A 23,485-nucleotide genomic window follows, 5' to 3' on the forward strand; every position below is an offset into this window, starting at 1 on the left:
ATTCTGTCTCTGCGCTCTTCAGGCAGTTCCTTTGACCTTATGATTCTCATTTGCTCTGACATGCACTGTGAGCTGTAAGGTCTTATATAGACAGGTGTGTGGCTTTCCTAATCAAGTCCAATCAGTATAATCAAACACAGCTGGACTCAAATGAAGGTGTAGAACCATCTCAAGGATGATCAGAAGAAATGGACAGCACCTGAGTTAAATATATGAGTGTCACAGCAAAGGGTCTGAATACTTAGGACCATGTGATATTTCAGTTTTTCTTTTTTAATTATAATTCTTTTTTATTTAATTCTGTGTTTTTCTGTCAATATGGGGTGCTGTGTGTACATTAATGAGGAAAAAAATTAACTTAAATGATTTTAGCAAATGGCTGCAATATAACAAAGAGTGAAAAATTTAAGGGGGTCTGAATACTTTCCGTACCCACTGTATATATATATATAAAAAATATATATAACACTGGACAGAAATGCCCATTTGCAGCACTGCATGTTACAAGAAAATAGAAAAAAGGTTCATATTAGTTTCACTTTGGATGGAATGCTTACCTTTTGATTGGCTTTGTTTAGGCAGGTCTAAGCTGGGATTGATCTGTGATCCATTGCTTTGGTCCGATTGTAGTGGTAGTGCATTATGGGATGCAAGCTGGCCTTCAAAGAGCTGCAGAGGGTGACCTGTCCCAGGAGTCTTCAGAGTATCCTGAGACCTGTCTGATCCAAGTCTTTGACTTGATGAGAAAACGATGACTGTCCCTCTGTGTGCTGCTTGTATGAAAGGCTGAGCTGTTTTCTTGCCTTCGTCCTTAGTGTGACAATGATTTGAATCTGAATTTTCTTTAATCGTTGACTGCGTTTCAGTCTGCATGAAGAGAAGATCATGCGAGATTGCTTTTAGGCCATCAAGAAATTGATCAGTGATGCATAAATTAATGTTTTAGAGTTAAAGCAATCGTACAGTTTGATGGCTGTTCAGTAACTGTTGTGAAGTAATGTCATCTTGGTCTAACTGGTCAGCGTTCATCTGCTCTTGGTCCTCAAATAACCTTTGAACAACATCTTCCCCCTATAACACATTCAACACCCAGTGTTAACCTGACATTTTATCATGTAGAAATCAGGAAAGAAATTAAAAGAGTTCTGCATTATGGGACTGTTTTACCTCCTGGCACACCAAGAGTCCAGTGCTGGGGTTGTGGGCTTCATGCAAACCTGGGGAGCCCCTTAAACTGGACATCTTTTGGGCAGTACAAAGCTTCCTCTGTAAATAGAAACAGTAAACATAAACCTGGGATACAAATAGTTTCAAAACGGAACACACACACAAAAAATGTAAAGAAAAAAAAAAAAAAAAAAAAAAAAAAAAAGAGAAACAGGATATTGAAAACTTTTCACAGCCTTGAATTAAAACAACTTTATGCCAATGGATACTGTACAAAACAATGAGACAAGACAAGAGAACACTCACCACTGACTGTGGTTTGGTGTTTGCGACCCGCTGCGGTGTCCATTTCATCACTGGTGTTCTATTTGCACCTGCACCACAGCAGAGAAACAGTGGTTTACAGGGTCGAAAACATGATGTTGAAGGGGAAGAAACACTGGAGAGTTAAACTTACACGGAGATGATGTTGCTGCTGCAACAACTTCAGGCTTATTCTTCTTCACTGGGACTCTCTGGGCCTAAAGTAAAGAAAATTGCATGATTCTAAACACCTTCATTATGGCACACAACTGGAATTTGAATCTCTTCAAAACATTCTCTCCTTTGTCCCCCTCTGCCACCTCTCACCACCTCTCTAACAGCAGACGATTTTGCTAATTACTTCACAAACAAAACCACATCCAACAGCAGTCTGGTCTCGGCTCCACTCACCCAGGAACTCACAGCAAACAATCACACAGCTGACCATCTGTTCTCCTCTTACAGAAGATGAAGTCTCTAAACCTATCCTCTCCAACCCCTTTACCACCTGCCCTCTAGACCCGATCACCTCACATCTCCTACAATCTATTTCCCCTGCACTTCTGACTTCACTCACACACATCAACACATCTCTTCTCACAGGCATTTTTCCACATTCAAGCAGGCTCAGGTAACCCCACTGCTTAAAAACTACACTAGAGACCTCACTTATTGAAATCTACAGGCCCGTGTCTCTCCTCCCATTCATAGTAAAATCACTTGAACGCATTGTGATCAACCAAGTGTCTTCCTTCCTCTGACAGAACAACCAGCTGGACAATAACCAATCTGGATTTAAAAGTGGCCATTCAACTAGAACCGCCTTGCTGTCAGTCACCATCCTCTCCAACCCCTTTACCACCTGCCCTCTAGACCCGATCACCTCACATCTCCTACAATCTATTTCCCCTGCACTTCTGACTTCACTCACACACATCAACACATCTCTTCTCACAGGCATTTTTCCTACCACATTCAAGCAGGCTCAGGTAACCCCACTGCTTAAAAACTACACTAGAGACCTCACTTATTGAAATCTACAGGCCCGTGTCTCTCCTCCCATTCATAGTAAAATCACTTGAACGCATTGTGATCAACCAAGTGTCTTCCTTCCTCTGACAGAACAACCAGCTGGACAATAACCAATCTGGATTTAAAAGTGGCCATTCAACTAGAACCGCCTTGCTGTCAGTCACTGAAGCGCTATGGAGTGCAAGAGTGGAGTCGAAATCATCAGTTCTCATTCTTCTAGATCTATCTGCTGTGTTCGACACTGTTAATCACCAAATCCCTCTGTCCACCCTCTCATCGCTGGGCATCACCGGAAATGCACTCCATTGGTTTGAGTCTTACCTCACAGGTAGGTCCTTCAGGGTGTCTTGGAGAGGAGAGGTATCCAAATGATTGGTCTCTGGGGTTCCTCAGGGATCAGTTCTTGGGCCCCTAACCTTCTCTATATATACTACATCACTGGGACCAATCATTTAGGCACATGGTATTTCCTACCACTGCTATGCTGATGACACTCAGCTCTACCTCTCATTTCAACAGTACCTGCTCGGATCTCAGACTGCCTGACAGACATCTTGGCATGGATGACAGAACATCACCTGCAACTCAAACAGGCAAAGACCGAGCTTCTCATCTTCCCAGCCACCCCCATCAGTACAGCACCAGTTTACCATCCAACTGGGCTCATCAACGATAATCCCATTGAGTTCGGCCAGGAGACTTGGGGTGATCCTTGATGATAAGCTAAGCTTTAAAGAAACAGCACGATCATGCAGGTTTGCACTACATAACATCAGGAAAATCAGACCCTTCCTAACAAAGCATGCAACACAGCTTCTCGTCCAGGCCCTTGTCATTTCTAGGCTGGACTTCCAACATGTGAAATCAGATCACTGCAAATTAATATTTTTATGCATGTAGCAGCACATCTGGTTTTCAGTGAGCCCAACAGAGCCCTTCTCATCTCTCTGCACTAGCTTCCAGTCGCGGCTCGCATCAAGTTCAAGACATTGGTGCTTGCCTACAGAACAGACACGGGCTCTGCACCCTCCACTCTCTCCCATGCGTCTACATCCCCTACAGGAGCCTGCAGTTGGTAAATGAGCAGAGGCTCGTGGTCTTATTGCAGAGAGGCATAAAATCACTCTCAAGGACGTTTTCCTTCACAGTACCCTGTTGGTGGAATGACCTACCCAACTTCATCGGGACAGCCGAATCCCTCACAATCTTCAGGAAACAACTGAAAACTCATTTTTTCTGTGAGCATCTAACCGTTTCATCACATAAAAAAAAAAAATTATATGCCTTCACTTTTTATATTCTCTTATTATCCTTTATTCCTTCCTGTCCTAGCTTTTACTCTTGTTGTATTCCTCGGCTGTAAGTCACTTTGGATAAAAGCATCTGCCAAATGAATAAATGTAAATGTAAATGAATCCATCCGAGCAGACTCACAGAATAAATGGGAGTTCCTCTGCCAGTGGGACAGGTGGAAACTCTGGGTGTTGCTCCACCAGCCCTCACACCTTCATTCAGTAGAATACTGCGCAGGGCCGCAGGGTCAGGGGAGAAGGACACAACCCTTCCTAAAGGAAAATTATTTTTTAATCATATATATTGAGTCATATATATTACAATTTAAAATATGTGATGGCAAAGTTGAATTTTCAGCAGTCATTACTCCAGTCTTTAGTATCACATAATCCTTCAGAAATCATTCTAATATGCTGATTTGTGGCTCAAGACACATTTATTATCAGTGTTGAAAACAGGTGTGCTGCTTAATATTTTTGTGGAAACCATGATACATTTTTTTTTTTTAGGATTATTTGAATAGAAAGTTCAAAAGAACGGCATTTATTTGAAATAGAAATCTTTTATAACATTTTAAATGTCATTACTGTCACTTGTGATGCATTTAATGTATCCATTTTGAATAAAAGTATTGATTTGAGCAGAAGTGACAACACTTCATTTAATGCAAAATAAATGGACTAGATTACCTGCAGGAACTTTGACAGCTGCTGAATCATCTGTTTGAGGTTTTCTAACTGGCACTCTTTGAGCCTGAATTGAACAAGGTATTTCAAACCTTATTTTTTTAGCTTTTAAAATTCAAATGTTAAGACAACAAATGTGACTGGGCATTACGGAGTAAACAGAAGTTGCTCTGCCTGTAAGGCCGGTTGGTGCATGAGGTGTTGTTCCACTGAACTGTAGAATAACACGAAGCGCTGATGGATCAGGAGAGAAGGCGCTTCCTGCAGGCACAAACCATACACAGATTAATGAACACAATTTGTTAAAAGGAACACTCCACTATTTTTGAAAATAGGCTCATTTTTCAACTCCCCTAGAGTTAAACAGTTGAGTTTAACCGTTTTCGAATCCATTCAGCCGATCTCCGGATCTGGCGGTAGCACTTTTAGCTGTAGCTTAGCATAGATCATTGAATCGGATTAGACCGTTAGCATCTCGCTCAAAAATGACCAAAGAGATTCTATATTTTTCCTATTTAAAACTTGACTCTTCTGTAGTTAAATCGTGTACTAAGACCGAAGGAAAATGAAAAGTTGCGATTTTCTAGGCCGACATGGCTAGGAACTATACTCTCATTCCGGTGTAATAATCAAGGAACTTTGCTGCTGTACCATGGGTGCAGCAGGCACAATGATATTACGCAGCGCCTGAAAATAGGCTTATTGGAAGTTACCTAGCTGGGGACTATTTTCAGGCGCTGCGTAATATCATTGCGCCTGCTGTACCCATGGTACGGCAGCAAAGTTCCTTGATTATTACTATAAATGAGCCTATTTTCAAAAATAGTGGCGTGTTCCTTTAAATCTTAATCTCTCTTAAACGCTTTTATTCTTTTCATTCAAACAGTTTAGGGTGAGGTACTTCCTATTCATCAAAGAATCCTGAATGGAGCAATGGCTGTTGAAAAATCATCTTTAGGAATGAATTGTTAAAAAAAATAATAATAATGTAATTGTAAATTGTAATAATACATACCTGTAGGGCTTTTGGCCTCTGCTGGAGCTTCTGTTTGAGTCTTTTTGGCAGGTACTCTTTGAGCCTGAGGTGGACAAGGTAGCGATTAAGAATCAGTTCTTCTATCTCACAACTTATTCTGCCTAAACGGTCCACTCAGAAGTAAAATATCATTATCAATGTGTGAAGGGACATTGGACAATGGAATGGACTCACAGAATAAATAGAGGTTCCTCTGCCAGGACAAGTTGATGCTCTGGGTGTTGCTCCAATGTGCTCCCCGAGTCTCATTCCATCACTCTGTAGAATACTACGTAGTGCTGATGGGTCAGGGGAAAACGGCCCAGATTTGTCTTGAGAAGACAGGAGAAAGAAAAAGCTTACATTCTGTGATTCTGAGGAAAGCTTGAGTCCTTTGAAAAGGAACTAACCTGCGATGCCATCTAGGCTATGACTCTTCTTCACAACTCTTTGAGGCTACAAGATCAAAATACATGAGCACCAGAGCACATAGTAGACTGAAAAGACAACTGTCATGATCATCATGAAGGATCAGTAAACACTTTGGTTTTATTACTAAGATCTACAATTTCTAACCAGATTATTGAAGGTTCCTGGTCCAGGGGGGCAGGTAGATAAACGTGGCATCATGCATTGTGCTCCAAAAGCACTTGATCCTTCACATGGGAGGACATTGTGCACAGCTGATGAAAGATTTGACTCATATTTACATACATTAATTATAAACAACCAGTGGCTAAACTAAAAGAAAAACTATGAACACTGTTGAGATCTGCTATGTCACTCACCTTTAGTGTTTACATGGCTTTGTGTTGTTGATGGGAGACAGTGCTTGTCCTTTGGTGCTTGATTATCAGAATTAACATCTACTTTAATGAGTGAAATTTTACATAAATTACTCAAACCCGAGTCTTCAGGAATCTTAGATTGTACAAGAGTGATGCTACCTAAACGTGAACTTAAATCAGTGTGACTGCAGCATCCGGATTCATGTGAAGATGGGTGAACATCACTGGAGTCTTTATTTGATGCCACATATTCCGCATGACTACTAGGATGCTGTTGATGTGATTTGTTAGCCTGAGCCCGGAGGACACCTGATGTCATAGCTTTATTACTTGAAGTTTCAGTTTTGGCACTTTGATTCAAGTTCCTCACTTTTTCCCCTGGTGTTAGTCGGGTAGAAGGTGTCAGGGCCGCTTTTCCTAGAGGAATGGCTGCGTTTCTCTGATTGTGTGTGCGTGACTGGGACAAATTGAAAGGAACAGGTTTGGTGTAGATCCTTTTTTTCTGAGCTTTACTCTGAAGACAAATGAAAAAGAAATCATTATGTCACAGTGTAGTTACTGTTAACAAAAACTATTAAAAATCATTTTTGGTATTCAAAACAAAGTGGAAATAAAAATGTAAATATTAGAATTAGAACTTAAACTTACTTCAGGTAGTTGCCTAGGAAACATCTCTAATTTTTGATTAGTTCAAGCACTAAAATTACTACAACTAAAACTGAAATGAAAAGAATAAATTAAAGATATATAGAAATGTTAAAAACAAATACATGTCAAAATCACATTACTAAAATATTAATGACTAAAATTAAAATAAAACTGAAATATAAAAATACAAGCTAATTTAAATATTCTAATAATATTAATAAAAAATATACAAGTACATAAATAAAACTAAAATAACACTTTTGTGGTATCCTTACTGTAAGAGCACTCTGTTCCAATCTGTTGTGACTGGGATTTTGGGAGAGCTCACTTAGAGCTGGTTGCAGAGATTTGGCAAGGACTGGAAGCCTACTGACACCTTTGAGTTTACCGACTCCTTTTCCAGTTTCAGCAAAGGCACTGGGGTCCAAATTCTCAGATCCTCTTTTAGAGGAAGCCCTTTTTGTCTTCAACTCTTGATGCTTCAAGATCCTAATGGCATTGAAAGAAATGGTTCAGAAATCAACACCATAGCATCACTGTAAGATTATTCCATTTTAATACTTACATGAAATATTCAGTCATTAAACTGATTATTATTGGTTTAAAAAAAATTACAAAACAAATGACTAATGAATTATTCAAAAACTGAGCAAGGTGATATCAATTACAGTACTGCAAATTAGAGAGTAGAATATGTTTAATTCATGATCAGTTCACCCTGAATGATCCTGCTGACTTCTGTTCTGGGGTCTCAGAGCGTTTGAGGACGCCATCTCGAGAGGGGTTCAGTGCCTATAAACAAGACGGCTCTTGAAAGTGCTCACAAAACGTTCCTTAACGAAGAAATGTTCGCTCAATCATTAAAAACTTTACTATATAACTAGCAGTGTACAGCGTCAGAAAACTGCTAATACGCAAACTCTTGAGTACCTAGTTGTATTCATATCCAATGTGAATAAGACGGTAAATATATATTTTTAATAACCCACACATACGTACCAAGACCTGGGCTTAAGCAGTAGCCGACAACTGCAGCTTTTTATGTTGTTTTCAAGCTACAGGACTTTCCACACCAAGCCACTCTCTCCTGGCCCAGGCTAGAAAACAACACTAGCGTGCCGACTTCCGGGGAAGTTTGTAAAAAGCGCGCGTTTTGACTGGCTGACGGAGACGTGGCATCAGCCAATCGCTGACCGCCATTAACACTACAACGGCAACAGAGATGCAGCTTTAAATCACGTGACTAGTTCCGTTTGTGCAGTTCATTCCATTTCATAATTTATATAATCATTTGGGTTCGTAATTTAACGTCTGAACTATTGCAAGAGTCAAATAAGCTTGTTCGCGGGTAAATGTGGAGTTGACCCACTAAGCACGTGAGAGACTACATGACACTAGCAGACGAAAATAGGCGTATAATGACAAAAATGCAAACAATTTTTTAAAAATATCTTTTAATAGAGGTCATTTGGAAAAATCTGCTCAAGCCGTTTCAAAAACCAAAGGTGGTGACAATAGCAAAAGACAACGTCCAATTATAAATATTAACTGGGTTCAAATTTGACTTGTTTTTTAAGTGGTCCTGAATGTGAACTCCTAACACTACTGTTGCTCTTTTTAAACGATTCTATCAAAATGATATTAGTTACAAAATAAACCCTGAGAGGAACTGTGTGATCAACATGAATTGTTCAAAATAAACTTTAGCAGACAAGAAAATGGTTAAAAGATAAATAAATCCTAAAATGCACACAATTAACTTCAGGTAATAAGAGGAGAATAACTTAAGTAAATGTAAGTTTTAATAAGAACATATTTAAAAGTCAGTCCTTGCATATTTTGAGGTTTTTGAACACTTTCTTTGTTGCACATCTTGCTTCACATCATTTCTGTTTTTCAATGTCAATGGCCAGAAATCCTGAATAGCTGTCTCAGTAGACAAGAGATGCCATTAAATTAAATCTAGTATCAAAAGATGTGCAGATATGCACAGTTTCAGTAAGATGTTTGGGACTTTACTGAAGGCACAGATGTTTAGTAAAATATGAGTGTAAGTAGCAACATTAAGAGACGATGTGAAGAAGATGACAAATCAAATAAATGTACAAAAAACTCAAAATATTACAGAAATATCCAGAATAATTTCAGAATCATCTGAAAACAATGTCTAAAAAAAAATAGTTTTACCAGAATATTCGAACAACTGTGTTCTGTTATTTCACGTTCAAAACAAATTTCTACAAACCTCAAAACATGTTTCTAATTACATTTGGATAGCATGATGACAAAATTAGTGACATTTTTAGGGGGGGACAAAAGAAGAGAAAAAAAACTAAAATAATATTTACACTGGCCCACTAATTTATCAATATTTTTTGGTTCTGACATAATGGTCAAAGGAGAAGACTAAAAAAATATTGTTGCCATTACATAAAATTACAAGAAAATGTTACATTTTACTCTTCTAGAATGGAGTATTATATAAAAAAGCAAAACTAAAGTATATTGATATTAAAATTAATATTGATAAGTGTGGGGGGGGGGGAGAGAACAATAACATTGAAGTAGCAATAGAATACATTAACTTCATCACATTGCTAATATCATAAGCGTCAATGAAAAATAACAGCATAATTATCCTATACAAATAAAACTGAACTAAACAACTCGTATGCTATTACTTACCCCAAAACATGTATTTTTGTACAAGGTGTCAAAAAAGATTCCAATGCAATTTCTTTCTTTCTAAAGAAAAAAAGTTAATAATAAAAAAAAATAAAAAAAAACACTAAATATGTACACTGAACCTACAGAATCAGCCATATGATCTCAAACTGCACTAAAGTCAATTTCTGTGTTCTTTACAATTACTAAAACGTGCCCACCACTGAACTCAACCTCTACAATTAAACATGAAGCTGCACTATAGATGGCAAAGACAACCCTGGCCAAATGGTGACAGGACACTATGCTGCCCATGCTAAGTGGAAAACAAACAAAACATGACAAACTTAAAGTATATACACATCTAAAATACAATTGTTGATAAAATGTGTATTACAGTAAAAACATTTTAACAAGCAAAGAGACGTTACTACAGGACTTAATCTACAGCAATTACAGTCAATTGTGTATCAAATTGCCTTCTATGGTATAAAATAATTTGATATGAATAGATACTAAATGAAGCATGTAAACAAATAATATGCATGGCTTCAGGAAGAGATTGGACCGGGACAAATAGCCATGAGAAAGTGTGCCATTTATAAATTGACTTTTGACAATTCAGGCCAAACAACAACCTCAATCCTATTTTTTTTTTTTAGAAGTAAATTTTTCAAATAAACCAGTCAGAGATCTTCTGAACAATGTAATCTTTTTGTTTACAATGGCTTTAGGCAATTGGATCTAACATCAAGTGCTCCTAAGAATTCTGCTTTTTTTCTAGAAATATACAATGTTAAAACTAAAAGTCAATTAATAACTATGAAACAAAGGGAAGTGTGCATGTACATCGTTTTCAGAGGTGGAGCACTGAAAATTATGGAAAAACAATTAGCAATACAGTCATCACTCCATTATTGTATCCGTCGGTTTAGCTCTATTTGCTTTTCAAACAGAATTTCTATTCTAAAACACCATGCTAAATGGATTTCAATTGAATTTTCTCACAGCAAGATACCATTCTTTTCACTTTTCATCCCGATGAAGCAAATACAAACCAGGCTAGCAGAACATTAACCATAAAACAGTCACATAAATTAACACCACAATCACTCAAGTCCTCTCTGATCCTTATTCGTTTTCTCCTCCTCTGTTGTTCCCTGCAGTCTCCTCTCCATATTATCAAACTACAGGAGAAGCTTGCCGTTTCTATGTATTTTCAGAATCTTTCCCAGTCTTTGTTTAGCCGTAGCAAGTCCTTTCTTTGGACGTTTTCCTGTGAGAAAGAGGAGTGAAAAAATGTCAATGTGATTCCAAACACTTATCCTTTTATGGGTAATGTACGGTAAATCTAGTTACCTTGACACACTCCTGCTGACGTTGGAGTAGCCAGCCCTCCAGGTGAGGGGGCAGAGGGAGAATAACTGCTGCTGTTTTGGGGAGAGAGTGAGGGGCGTCTTGAAGTCAGGAACACGCCAGGGGCCATGGCACCACTTCCTCTTGGGCCCCCTGGGCTGAATGGACCTGGTCCTGCTGTGTACTCGTGGTCCAGCAAGCTGGCAGAGTACACCTCCACTCTCCTCTCCTCAACTATGCAGTCTACAGGAGGCTCAGAGGGCAGAGGAGGAGACACAGGTGAAGAGTCCGGCTGGCACTGGAGTTGGGAAGCTGCAGAATGTACTTTCTCTTGAGGGACCTTCTTCTTGGTGTATTTTCTCTTGGTTATGGTTTTCTGCTGTTCCTGATATTAAAGTAACAAGATGTTTATCTCAGTGTTAATCTTGTCAAGGAAAATACTGAGAAAACAGCATTTTTTGATTATCAACAATAAAGACAAGACAAAAAAATTTGCATAATGACAAAAAATATATAATTTTAATTATATTAAATTATAGCATTGATAAAAATTTTACAAAAATATTATTAATGTTTATATACAAAAGTTTGGGGTCAGTAAGATTCCACAAAAATATTAAGCAGCACAGCTATTTTAAATTGTAGTAATATTACAGAATATTACCGTTTTTATTGTATTTTTGATTAAATAAATGCAGCGTTTGAGCACAAGAGACTTTTTTTCTTTTTTTTTTTACTTAATGACTACAAACTTTTGAACCATATTGTACGTTTAATAGTAATGTTTTTTGTATAAAAAAAAATTGTTTTAAAAATCAAATTAGTCAAAACATGCTGTAGATCATGTTGTGACAGCACTTTTTCTGAAACAATGAACTAAAACACATAAAACATGGACAATGAATAACTAAAGCGTAATTCTATTTCATTTATTTATGTGTCAATTAATATATACAATGTCATATATATTTAAAAAGTTAATATTTAGTTTAATTTTGCAGTTCCTTGACAAATAAAATTTAATTTTTCAAAGACTAAAATTAGATGCCATTTTAGTAAAAGTTACTAAAATGAACATGACATGAACAAATATTGACTACATTTAAAGGATATTTTGAAAAAAAAAAAAAAAAAATTAAACACTTTTAAAGGGATAGTTCACCCAAAAATTTAAAATTCGGTCATTAATTACTCATCCTCATGTAGTTCCAAACCCATAAGACCTTCGTTCATCTTCGGAACACAAATTAAGATTTTTTTTATGAAATCTGAGAGCTTTCTGACCCTGCATAGACAACAAGGTTCCTACCACGGTCAAGGCCCAGAAAGGTACCAAGAACATCGACAAAATAGTGCATGTGACATCAGTGGTTCAACCATAATTTTATGAATCTATGATAATACTTTGTGCGCAAAAAAACTAAAATAACTTTATTCAACAATTATTCTCTCCCGAGTTACCATCTACCTGGTAGATGGTTACCATCTCCATTATTGAGAGTAATACAATGCATGCGCATGATTTCCTCTACTCGTAAACAAGGAGCAGCGCATGCGCGTTCAATGTCAGCAGCATCACGCGCATGCGTCGTGTTACTTTCAATAATGGCAGTAGATGGTAACTCAACTCAGGAGAGAATAATTGTTGAATAAAGTTGTTATTTTTGTTTTTTACACACAAAAAGTATCATAGCTTCATAAAATTACGGTTGAACCACTGATGTCACATGCACTATTTTAAAGATGATTTTACTACGTTTCTGGGCCTTGACCGTGGTAGGACCCTTGCTGTCCATGCAAGGTCAGAAAGCTCTTGGATTTCATCAAAAATATCTTAATTTGTGTTCCGAAGAAGAACAAAGATCTTACGGGTTTGGAACGACATGAGGGTGAGTAATTAATGACAGTATTTTAATTTTTGGGTGGACTATCCCTTTAAAGATGCACATCCAAAGTAATGGCATGTAATGGTCCACATCTATAGAAGTTCTGGCATAGTGTGGGACAAAAGCTCACCTGATGTGCCAGTTTGGCAGCAGCAGCTGCAAGCCCAGTTTCTACAGAAGCCACCCTTGCACCCTCTCTCACCGGCCGCTCCTGCTTAGGCAGCGTAGGGGTCACACGGGCTGAGGACGTGTGAAGGAATGAGGTTTAGAGCAGCTTCGAAAAAAAATGCTATAAAATCATAAATGCATATACCTTTAGGACTCCAGGGTGTATCATCCCAGTTTCGCTTTCTCTTCATTTTTGACTTGCTTATGTGATCCTCCTCGTCAGATTCTAGTGATGGATACACTGCAGAAGAGGGTGGAAATTCTCCTTTAAACAGAATCACTGTGGGTCGCAGTATTTCCTCTGCCAAGTATGTTAGCAACACTGGTGTAAATGTTCAAGAATCTGTGAACTCACCATAATCAGAGTCTTTAAAACAGGTACCCAAGGTCTCCTGTTCATCCAAGCTTTCTTCATCACTGAGGTGCCGTGCTGGACGTTTGATAGGCCGTTTTCCTGGCCTCTGAAATGAGGTCTTTTTCTCACTCTTCTTGACTCCACTTATCCACCCAGCTCTCCCTCCTTTCTCCTTCATAAGCCCCAACATCTCACCTCCTCCAGAGATAGATAGAGGAGAGGAGGAGGAGGAGGAAGAGGATGAGGAAGATGGAGGGTTGGCCATCGAGAGCATGCCCTGGATAGCATCACGGGTGCTGGGGGAGGATGGTGCTTCCTCACTTGATAAGGGGAAAATTTGTAGAATTGAGCCTAACAGCAAGTACATAACTGCATATTTTACTTTGAGATAAAGGCTAGTAATGATCAGCATGTAGTATAAAAATGTGTGTGTGAAGTACCTCAGTGCAGAATCAAGACCCGCCACCTGTTTGCTTGCCTTGAGCAAGTCTAAAATCCCACCTGCTCCGCCTTTCACACCCTGCACTGTGAGCATCTCTTCATCTGTGGTGTAATCCTCCTATTTATCAACAAGATATAAAACCAGTGACAACTAGACACCTAGAAAGGAATCTTAAGCTTGCCTATAAGGCCCTGTTTACACTGTCAGTTAAATGTGACCCAATTCCGATTTTTTGCTCATATGTGACACAGATCGGATCCGTTCTATAACAGTGTAAACAGGAAAAAAACACATACATTAGAATATTTTTAGATCGGTTTCAGGCCTTATTCATGTGAGAAAATAAATCGGATATAAATCAGATATGTGCCAATGCGGCTGTCATGTAAACAGGCAGATCAAATTTTCTGAGGCATTGCGTTCTGTACATCATTAAAACTGTGACAATTTGGTACTGCTCCGCGGTTTAATGACATCATATGTGACCCGTGCTGGCAAAATGAGTGTAAATTTGCACGGGCTATTTTGAGCTACAGGCAAAAAAATTACTGTTTTTGAAATAATGCTCCAAGTAGTAATTAAACATCTAAAATTATCTTTATTTGTACATTTTCTGAGAGGATTACCTTTTCTCCGCTCGCTTCTCGCGCTGACTATCATCCGAAGTACGTGCATATAATGGCGCGCAATCCCGATAAATACACACATATACAGAATTACAATATTTCAGTATTCACGCAAACATAATCTGTTCTGTTTTAAGTGAACGCTTGGGGAACTGTTGGGGGAAAACATCTGATGTGTAACATTATATTAGATCCATGCATTACAGTACAGGACGTCTGTATCATTAATGTTAATCTAACAATAAAAGAAAAGAAGGAATCACTCGCTGCACTTCATTGAACTGCTGTAGTTTTAATAATCAATTTATTTGTAATGAACACACTTAAGTTATTTTTACATTTGATTATTTGTCTCCCGTACATGAATGCTTTAGTTTAAATAGGCTATAAAATGATAAAGTAATGCATTATTTGTTTCTTTCTAGGCTATTTGTTCTACTGTTTTTTTGCATCTGTTCTTATTTATAATAGCAAAGATAAAATAAAAAATAGCTGTATTGTGATTATTAATATAGTAATTAATAATAAGAAAAGACGGAGAACTTCACTCTATCGACTTCAAACGGGTGTAGCTCAGTCCTTTTTTGTCCGATTCCAACAAATCATAAATCATTTTGAAGGTCTTTTTAAAGCCCTGCACGGGCCTCAAATTTAGGCTCTAGCCCGGCCCTGGCCCGAGACGCTCAGGCCGTAGCCCGGCCCGTGTCCGATAAGCTTATCAGAATTACCGGCCCGAGCGCGTCTTTTTTCCCCTTCTCCCAAAACAGCTTATAATACTATTTCAGCTATTAAAATAGTTCAGTTTTATATGTAATAGCAAAGTGATTATATTTCGTTTCTTTATGAAGTTAATTTAAAAAAATGTTGAGCATTTTTTGTTCGTTAAATATAAGTTTTTGTTTTTTAAAGTAACGACCAAGCGGCCAGCCGCAGACAGTGAGCTTATGTTTGATCAATTTAGCCTTCTCAAATCATCACGACTTGCCTAAAATAAAATCTATAGATATACACATACATTAGAATATTTTTAGATCGGTTTCAGGCCTTATTCATGTGAGAAAATAAATCGGATATAAATCAGATATGTGCCAATGCGGCTGTCATGTAAACAGGCAGATCAAATTTTCTGAGGCATTGCGTTCTGTACATCATTAAAACTGTGACAATTTGGTACTGCTCCGCGGTTTAATGACATCATATGTGACCCGTGCTGGCAAAATGAGTGTAAATTTGCACGGGCTATTTTGAGCTACAGGCAAAAAAATTACTGTTTTTGAAATAATGCTCCAAGTAGTAATTAAACATCTAAAATTATCTTTATTTGTACATTTTCTGAGAGGATTACCTTTTCTCCGCTCGCTTCTCGCGCTGACTATCATCCGAAGTACGTGCATATAATGGCGCGCAATCCCGATAAATACACACATATACAGAATTACAATATTTCAGTATTCACGCAAACATAATCTGTTCTGTTTTAAGTGAACGCTTGGGGAACTGTTGGGGGAAAACATCTGATGTGTAACATTATATTAGATCCATGCATTACAGTACAGGACGTCTGTATCATTAATGTTAATCTAACAATAAAAGAAAAGAAGGAATCACTCGCTGCACTTCATTGAACTGCTGTAGTTTTAATAATCAATTTATTTGTAATGAACACACTTAAGTTATTTTTACATTTGATTATTTGTCTCCCGTACATGAATGCTTTAGTTTAAATAGGCTATAAAATGATAAAGTAATGCATTATTTGTTTCTTTCTAGGCTATTTGTTCTACTGTTTTTTTGCATCTGTTCTTATTTATAATAGCAAAGATAAAATAAAAAATAGCTGTATTGTGATTATTAATATAGTAATTAATAATAAGAAAAGACGGAGAACTTCACTCTATCGACTTCAAACGGGTGTAGCTCAGTCCTTTTTTGTCCGATTCCAACAAATCATAAATCATTTTGAAGGTCTTTTTAAAGCCCTGCACGGGCCTCAAATTTAGGCTCTAGCCCGGCCCTGGCCCGAGACGCTCAGGCCGTAGCCCGGCCCGTGTCCGATAAGCTTATCAGAATTACCGGCCCGAGCGCGTCTTTTTTCCCCTTCTCCCAAAACAGCTTATAATACTATTTCAGCTATTAAAATAGTTCAGTTTTATATGTAATAGCAAAGTGATTATATTTCGTTTCTTTATGAAGTTAATTTAAAAAAATGTTGAGCATTTTTTGTTCGTTAAATATAAGTTTTTGTTTTTTAAAGTAACGACCAAGCGGCCAGCCGCAGACAGTGAGCTTATGTTTGATCAATTTAGCCTTCTCAAATCATCACGACTTGCCTAAAATAAAATCTATAGATATAAAACAGTTCAAGCATTTAACAATGTTTAAACGTTAAACCTAGATAAATGTGCGCTATATCCAATAGTTTGTGCGGAGAGTGGAAGCTAAAGTGCGCTTTGCAGGACATGGAGGCGCCAGCGTGATCACTTGCATTTTTTTCAGTGGATACGCTGTCATTTTTTCTCTCATAAAGGTAAGAGTAATACATTATTCGTAGCTGTAAATGGTCTACTTTTATTTGTGTGCACTCACAATATCAACAAAACATTGTGCTTTTATAAAATAAAGAAAACAAACATGATGCGCTTTCTGCCGTCTCGTCTTGAACAGGAGCGCTTCACAAAAATCCATTCATGGTAATTACTTTTGCCGGTGCTTTGCGGCAAGCCTAAGCCTATTGCTTGCATTTGAACGCAGAACTGTTCAGCTGCGCTGACGGCACGCACCATACATGCTGCTGCTGGACACTAAACACCGTCGAGCCGCTCTTGACAATCGCGGTAGCACGATCTCGTGTTATTTCCACCAGCGAGGCAATTTTTTCATCACTAGCCTAATTGATGGATGTCTAAAATATAAAAATAAGGAAAAGCCTAAAACAGGCCCGAGGCCCGGCCCCTCGTCTGAACTATGACGTGAAAATTGGCCCAAAACCCGGCCCGAGGGCGTAAAAAAGTCGGGGCCCGTTGGGCCCGGGCTGAAATGCAGGGCTCTAGGTCTTTTAATGGAGAATGTCATTTTTTAAAATTGCTCATTGTGAATCATTTTGTCAGCACAGATCACATTATTCTCAGGAGGAAGCACATGTGGAGGCGGTAAATGACAACAACGCATGCGTGATGTTTCAGATGGTAGTGTAAACACATGAATCGGATATGGGTCACACTTGAAAGAACGTGTAAACGGACAGCCAAAAAAATAGGATATAGGCAAGTGTAAACGAGATCTACACTGCAGATGTAGACCTGCAGTGTAAACGAGGCCTAAGAGACTTGCATACCTCAATATCAAAGTCCACTTCTCCTGGCTCACGAATTCTGTGAGGGTCGCTGCATGGTTTGGCCCGAGGTAGTTTCCTTGGTAGACCTTTATGAGACCATTGAGCGAAGTATTAGTCCGCACCAACATATTACTGTTATTAAATTTAAAAGTAAGTCTAACGGGTTTTGAATGATATAAAGGTGAGTAAATGATGCATAAACAAAGAAATCATGAAAGCATGATCAATAAATGGGAGAAATCTTTTACCAGCTAATTTCTTCTTGCTAGGTAGAGAAGGTCTACGGCGAGGTGGAGGGGTTTCATCAATCTGAAGCTCGTCTTCGGAGTCAAAGTCAGACAAAGTAGCCATGTGGGTCTGGAACTGTTGAAGTGAACTCCCGGCTCCATTTGCACTGCCAGCACGACCCTTCTTCCTAAGAGAAGGAGAAGAAGAAGAAGAAGAGGTATTAAAAATAAGTGTCATCACACTTAATAACATTAAGAACTCTTTTCAGGGAAATGGGTGAAGATAACGGTTTTACCCTTGTATCTTTCCATTAGTCAGCACAAGCTTAAGCTTGCTCTTGTTGATCTTCTCTTCAAAATCTTCTAGACAGTCATTAGGCAGCTCAAGCTGAAAAGCCAAATTATATTCTTTACAATGATGATGATATTAGGCAAAAGTATAACATAACAGTACTAGTTTTTCAGCTAGTTCCATCATAAAATTTTTTCTTAATCTGTGTGTGTATATATATATATAAACATTTGTAAAACAAATTTACTTGAAGTGAAATGTAATAATATATCAGAGAATATACAATAATAACCAACCATAATAATATTCTGTACACTACTGTTCAAAAGGTTGAGATCGGTAAGTCTCTTATGCTCACAAAGCTACATTTATTTAAACAAAATTACTTTTATATTATATTACTACAATTTTAAATAAATGTTTACTATAAATATATATATATATAGTTGTGCTGCTTAATATGGAAACGGTGATAAATTTTTTCCATGATTATTTGATGAACAGTAAGTTCAAAAGAACAGCATTTATTCAAAATAGAAATCTTTTGTAACATTAAACGTCTTTTCTGTCACTTTTAATAAATTGGATGCATGTTTACTGAATAACATTATTACTTTCTTTAAAATAAAAAAAAATCATACTGATTCCAAACTTTTGAACGATAATTTTATAAACATAATAACAGTTAATAAATGTATTGTAAACTCTACCTTGCTCTTTTTTACTTTGCACCCTGGCTGGAACTTCTTGAGTGTGTGTTTAGTATGAATCTCCAGCAGGTCCAGCTCTCCAGCTTCTGTTTTTATCTCTTTGCCTTTTTGGCTCTTTTTCTTAGCTCCTGGAAGGCCTACACCCCCTCCTCCAAATCCATCCTTCGGCTTGGGGCCTCTCTTTTTACCAGGGTGCTGGCCAAAAGTGAGGGATGTGTTTAATGGAGCTTTGGGGTGAGGAGAGGGAAGACCCTGAGAGCCACCAAATGGTGTCCCACTCCTGCCGATGTTCTGCTGGAAGATATCCTACAAAAGAGACAAACTCATATGCAAGACAAAAATGACTAGATTTTTTTCTTTGAAATCTAACCCAGAGCTACTCTCACCTCAACTAGGCGTATCTCCTTGGCCAGATCCTTCACTAGTTGCTGGGTCTTTATAGTTTCTGGTATCTCTTGTTCATGTTCAGCCAGGGACTGAGAAGGGGGGGAAAATTTATTAAAAACAAATAATTTTATATATATATATATACAGTGGTGAAAAAGTGTTGGCCCCCTTCCTGATTTCTTATTTTTTTGCATGTTTGTCACACTTTAATGTTTCAGACAACCAATATAAACTCTGTCTCATCACTGCAATAAAGCAGTTTATGATGGTAGACAACAATGTAAAGACAAATATTTGAAATCTTTAGCATACCATTCAAGATAGATATCAAATATCTCAAATTCTTCTATGTTTTTTAGCCTTTTGACAAAATTCTATATAAATCTATTTCAAAAGGGTGTTTTTTTCCCAATAAATTTAAAAACATTTCAGTCAAACCAATTACATAGTAATAAATGTATTAAAAATGACAAGTAAAACTGTAAAATCTGGGTTGCCAATTACTTTTTCACTAAATGAACAAGGAAAATATATTTCATTATTTTCATTTACATTCTCCAATTATCAGCAATATTAATCAACCTATATTTACATGGTGTTTAGTGAACATTTTAGAGTAATGATGCAAATTAATTACTGAATTACAGTTTTGAATAAACTCACTGAAACACTTTTAACTGATTCAAGGAAATGAAAATCAACTGAATGTTTTTTTCCACTTGACTTTAAATATACAAATATATCATATATACTAGGGCTTGCATAGACTAGTCGAGTAGTCGAGTGATCGACTACTTCAACCACTAGTCGGCGCTGTCGGAAACAATCGACTACTCGAGAATGCATTAACCATAAGTTTGCAAGTACGACGTGAATTTTAGGATTACAATATTGCGTGTAGCTGTTACTTTCTATGACTTTATCTATGTTGCATTTAAAATTAAAATATGTAATGTAATAATTAGGGGTGTGCCCGAAGCTGAATACCTTATTCGGAATGGCTCGGATAATGGCTTCAAAAATGAATAACGGACAAGGAATAATTCTGCCTGAAAATTCGGCTGGCACAGTCTGGTGTTTGCTAGATAACAGTTGAGCCAGGGGATCAGCGCAATATTATACACAGACCTCTAAAGTCACGCAATAGAGTGAGAAGTGAATGAATGTAAACTTTATGAATGAAAAGAGCGCAAATCAAACACCACATTGCTGTTGCCTCTCCGTGCATCTCTCATAAATCAGAGCTAGGCAAGAGCAATATCACCTATAATAATACATCATACACATTCTATTATTTGTATATATTTAAACGGCAATGATTTAAACCTGATAACCCTATTCAGTGATAACTATGAAAAAAAAGATAGTCATAACGGTCTTATCAAGTAACTGTACGATGTTCCACCTGGTTTTATACGAATAATTTTGTGATTGTTACAGATACAAATACTGGCTGTTACATGAAAATTAAAATATATAATGTCATAATTATAAAGTTTTGACAATTTACATATGTAATTGTTGCATTAGGCTAGGGCTGTGCAATATATCGAAATATCGCAAATGTACATATCGCAATATGCATATCGCCACAGCTTGCAATGTTTGGGGCCATGAACAAAAGACAAAGAGAAAATCACTCACTGCCCTTACCTAAATAACTTTTGTAGCTTAAATAAGAATCAGAGCATATTGAATTCATAGAGTAAATTCTAAGCAGCGTTTTATTTTTCCATTTTATTTTTCAGTTCCTAAACTCATGTTAAAATGATTACACTAATGTTAAAATTACATTTTTATGTAATGCTAGAGTAAAACACTACCCTTCACTTTCAGAAGTTGTTGTAGGGGTGCTTTCTTATTAGAATCAGAATCAAAATGAGCTTTATTCACCACTTAAGTGTGCGCAAACACAAGGAATTTGTTGTGGTTTTACAGGAGCTCTTGATGCATACATACATACAAATAACCATATATATATACAGTGGGTACGGAAAGTATTCAGACCCCCTTAAATTTTTCACTCTTTGTTATATTTATATATATATATATATATATGACACGATAGTTATAGAAGTTCACAGAACTGACTCAGCAACAGCTGAGTAAAACGGTTTCATCTGAGCATGTGGCACTTTAAGCATTATCGTATTGCATACCGAATATCGCATTTTTTTTCTATATCGCACAGCCCTACATTAGGATATTAATAAGCGTTATTGATAAGAACTATTTCATGTCTTTTCATTTACAGTAGCATGAACCACGAGTAGTCGAGTAACTTGAGTATTTTTTAAATAAGAAATGGACTAGCAGAAATCAGTAGTCGTGCAACCCCTAATATATACCCTATTAATCACCCCTCCTACATCTAACATAATTAAACTTACTTCCTTCCGTGTCCAGCTGCGGAAAGCATTATTGAGAGCTTTGGCTCCATGGACCAAGTATGTGGCAGGATGCCGTCGATTCTCTCTTAGACCTAAAGCATGAGTACATGAAAGAATGCTATACTAAAACAAAAATAAGCAGTAAAATAAAAAAAGAGAGCCATTTGCTTTATGAGGAGAAACCTCACCTCTGAAGGTGTCCAGCAGATGCTTGCCAACATACCAGCACACGGTCTCAAAGTTTGGAAACCTGAACAAGTCTGCTGTGCTCAGTCGCTTTTCTATTTCATATGCTCTGATAGATAAAAAGAAAAGAATGACCAATGAAAAAGACCAGTACAATACAATACTATTAAGGAGACAAACAGAAGAATCATCTCACCGAAGCTGCATGTCAATGTTGAGGCTGTGTAGAAAATTTCCCCCAAATGCCAAACAGTCCACAGGGGTCAGAACAGCATGAATCCACCCTGATAGCAGATAATTATCGCACAAAGAATCACCATTATTGATCTAATTGTAATTTCTCAGTCACATGGGATATCAAAACATCTAACTCCTGGCAGAAACCGAGACAGTACCTGTTGGGATGAAGAGGGTGTTTCCTTGCTTTAGTGAACATTTGTAGCACATGTCTACCTGGTCCCCAAAAAACAGCTCATTCTGATTGGAGGATGAACTCCAGCGCTCAAAAAGCGACAGGTTAGCAGCAGTGGGACGAATGAGGTAAAAGATCTTCTCACCCTGACATGTATAAAAAGAAATACATAAGACCACTTTCGTCTGGAGGACAAAGCATGATGCTTTCTGAAGTAATGAAATTCAGAGTCATTCTCTGCTTTCTCTGCTATTTTCCACTGCATATGACTTATAGAAAACAACTAACCCGGAGTACATGGTACCACACAGAAGTTCCACCAAAGTCAATGTGAAAGTCTGTGTAACTGTCCTTCACTCCCATAAGGCAGTATTTCTGCACATTAGGCCTCTCAAAAATAGACTCCTCAGGCCAGAGGTTCTCCACCCATGACAGTTTCCTCACAATCTTTGGTGTCTCCACTAGATTTGACAACCTACCAAAGGGGACAAAGAATATAAGACAGTTTGCAAGGTTAAATCCTCTTAGAAAAGTTGCACCTTCGAACCCCTTTGAAGTTGTGATGTAACGGAAATAGAAACAAATCTTTTCTTCTGTATTGTGACATACATTTAAAGGGGTCATATGATGCTTTTTAAATCATTATTTGGTGTATTTGGTGTAACAGAATATGTTGACATGCTTTAATGTTCAAAAAACACATTATTTTTCAAATACTGTACATTATTGTAGGTCCTCTATGCCCCGCCTCTCTCAAACGCTTTGTTTTTTACAAAGTCCCTCCTTCCGACAAGCGCAGTCTGCTCTGATTGGCCAGCTGACCCAGTGCATTGTGATTGGCCGAACACCGCAAGCACTTATCGGAAATGTAACGCCCCTTACCATAATCACGGGCTTCATCTTTCAAAATAAATGTAAAGACAGTAAATAATGTCATTAGTTTTACCATCAGTTCAAGCCCGAAAGGGGAACAGAGTCACGTGACAGACACCGTGATGAAGCTGGTATGTGTTTGCAGTACACAAGCCACGGTTAAGACAGCTGACTCCACTGTGATGTGATGTGATGTGACCCTGCCTGCCTGCCTGCCTGCCTCTCTCTCTCTCTCTCTCTCTCTC

General features: G+C 37.7%; 2 protein-coding genes across 5 annotated transcripts in view; both read right to left on the minus strand.

Annotated features, from left to right (window-relative positions):
- Positions 1-8,052, minus strand: part of LOC107563632 (uncharacterized) — a 9,073-nt gene extending 1,021 nt beyond the window's left edge. The window contains exons 1-17 of one of the 4 annotated variants that reach the window (XM_016248548.1): positions 7,932-8,052; positions 7,650-7,724; positions 7,208-7,421; positions 6,444-6,798; positions 6,285-6,362; positions 6,073-6,179; positions 5,907-5,952; positions 5,692-5,828; positions 5,497-5,560; positions 4,633-4,742; positions 4,485-4,548; positions 3,937-4,067; positions 1,625-1,688; positions 1,474-1,541; positions 1,168-1,266; positions 964-1,071; positions 558-867 (exon numbers count right to left, since the gene is read on the minus strand). In XM_016248548.1, coding sequence (XP_016104034.1) covers positions 558-867; positions 964-1,071; positions 1,168-1,266; positions 1,474-1,541; positions 1,625-1,688; positions 3,937-4,067; positions 4,485-4,548; positions 4,633-4,742; positions 5,497-5,560; positions 5,692-5,828; positions 5,907-5,952; positions 6,073-6,179; positions 6,285-6,362; positions 6,444-6,798; positions 7,208-7,421; positions 7,650-7,705 — 2,011 coding nt within the window. In that variant the 5' untranslated portion in view covers positions 7,706-7,724; positions 7,932-8,052. Of the gene's footprint in view, positions 1-557; positions 868-963; positions 1,072-1,167; positions 1,267-1,473; positions 1,542-1,624; positions 1,689-3,936; positions 4,068-4,484; positions 4,549-4,632; positions 4,743-5,496; positions 5,561-5,691; positions 5,829-5,906; positions 5,953-6,072; positions 6,180-6,284; positions 6,799-6,932; positions 6,998-7,207; positions 7,422-7,649; positions 7,725-7,931 lie in introns of those variants that run through there. The other 3 variants (XM_016248547.1, XM_016248549.1, XM_016248551.1) reach the window with 3 other exon arrangements.
- Positions 8,053-9,479: 1,427 nt separating this feature from the next.
- Positions 9,480-23,485, minus strand: part of LOC107563633 (histone lysine demethylase PHF8) — an 18,279-nt gene continuing 4,273 nt past the window's right edge. The window contains exons 7-22 of the mRNA XM_016248552.1: positions 22,656-22,842; positions 22,351-22,513; positions 22,152-22,239; positions 21,958-22,064; positions 21,770-21,861; positions 19,379-19,468; positions 18,993-19,298; positions 18,287-18,378; positions 18,012-18,178; positions 17,764-17,849; positions 13,802-13,920; positions 13,362-13,681; positions 13,152-13,247; positions 12,969-13,078; positions 10,956-11,337; positions 9,480-10,872 (exon numbers count right to left, since the gene is read on the minus strand). Coding sequence (XP_016104038.1) covers positions 10,784-10,872; positions 10,956-11,337; positions 12,969-13,078; positions 13,152-13,247; positions 13,362-13,681; positions 13,802-13,920; positions 17,764-17,849; positions 18,012-18,178; positions 18,287-18,378; positions 18,993-19,298; positions 19,379-19,468; positions 21,770-21,861; positions 21,958-22,064; positions 22,152-22,239; positions 22,351-22,513; positions 22,656-22,842 — 2,494 coding nt within the window. The 3' untranslated portion in view covers positions 9,480-10,783. The remainder of the gene's footprint in view (positions 10,873-10,955; positions 11,338-12,968; positions 13,079-13,151; positions 13,248-13,361; positions 13,682-13,801; positions 13,921-17,763; positions 17,850-18,011; positions 18,179-18,286; positions 18,379-18,992; positions 19,299-19,378; positions 19,469-21,769; positions 21,862-21,957; positions 22,065-22,151; positions 22,240-22,350; positions 22,514-22,655; positions 22,843-23,485) is intronic.

This window comes from Sinocyclocheilus grahami, unplaced genomic scaffold (assembly GCF_001515645.1).
Source record: "Sinocyclocheilus grahami isolate Dianchi unplaced genomic scaffold, SAMN03320097.WGS_v1.1 scaffold884.1, whole genome shotgun sequence".
Classification (NCBI taxonomy): Eukaryota; Metazoa; Chordata; class Actinopteri; order Cypriniformes; family Cyprinidae; genus Sinocyclocheilus; species Sinocyclocheilus grahami.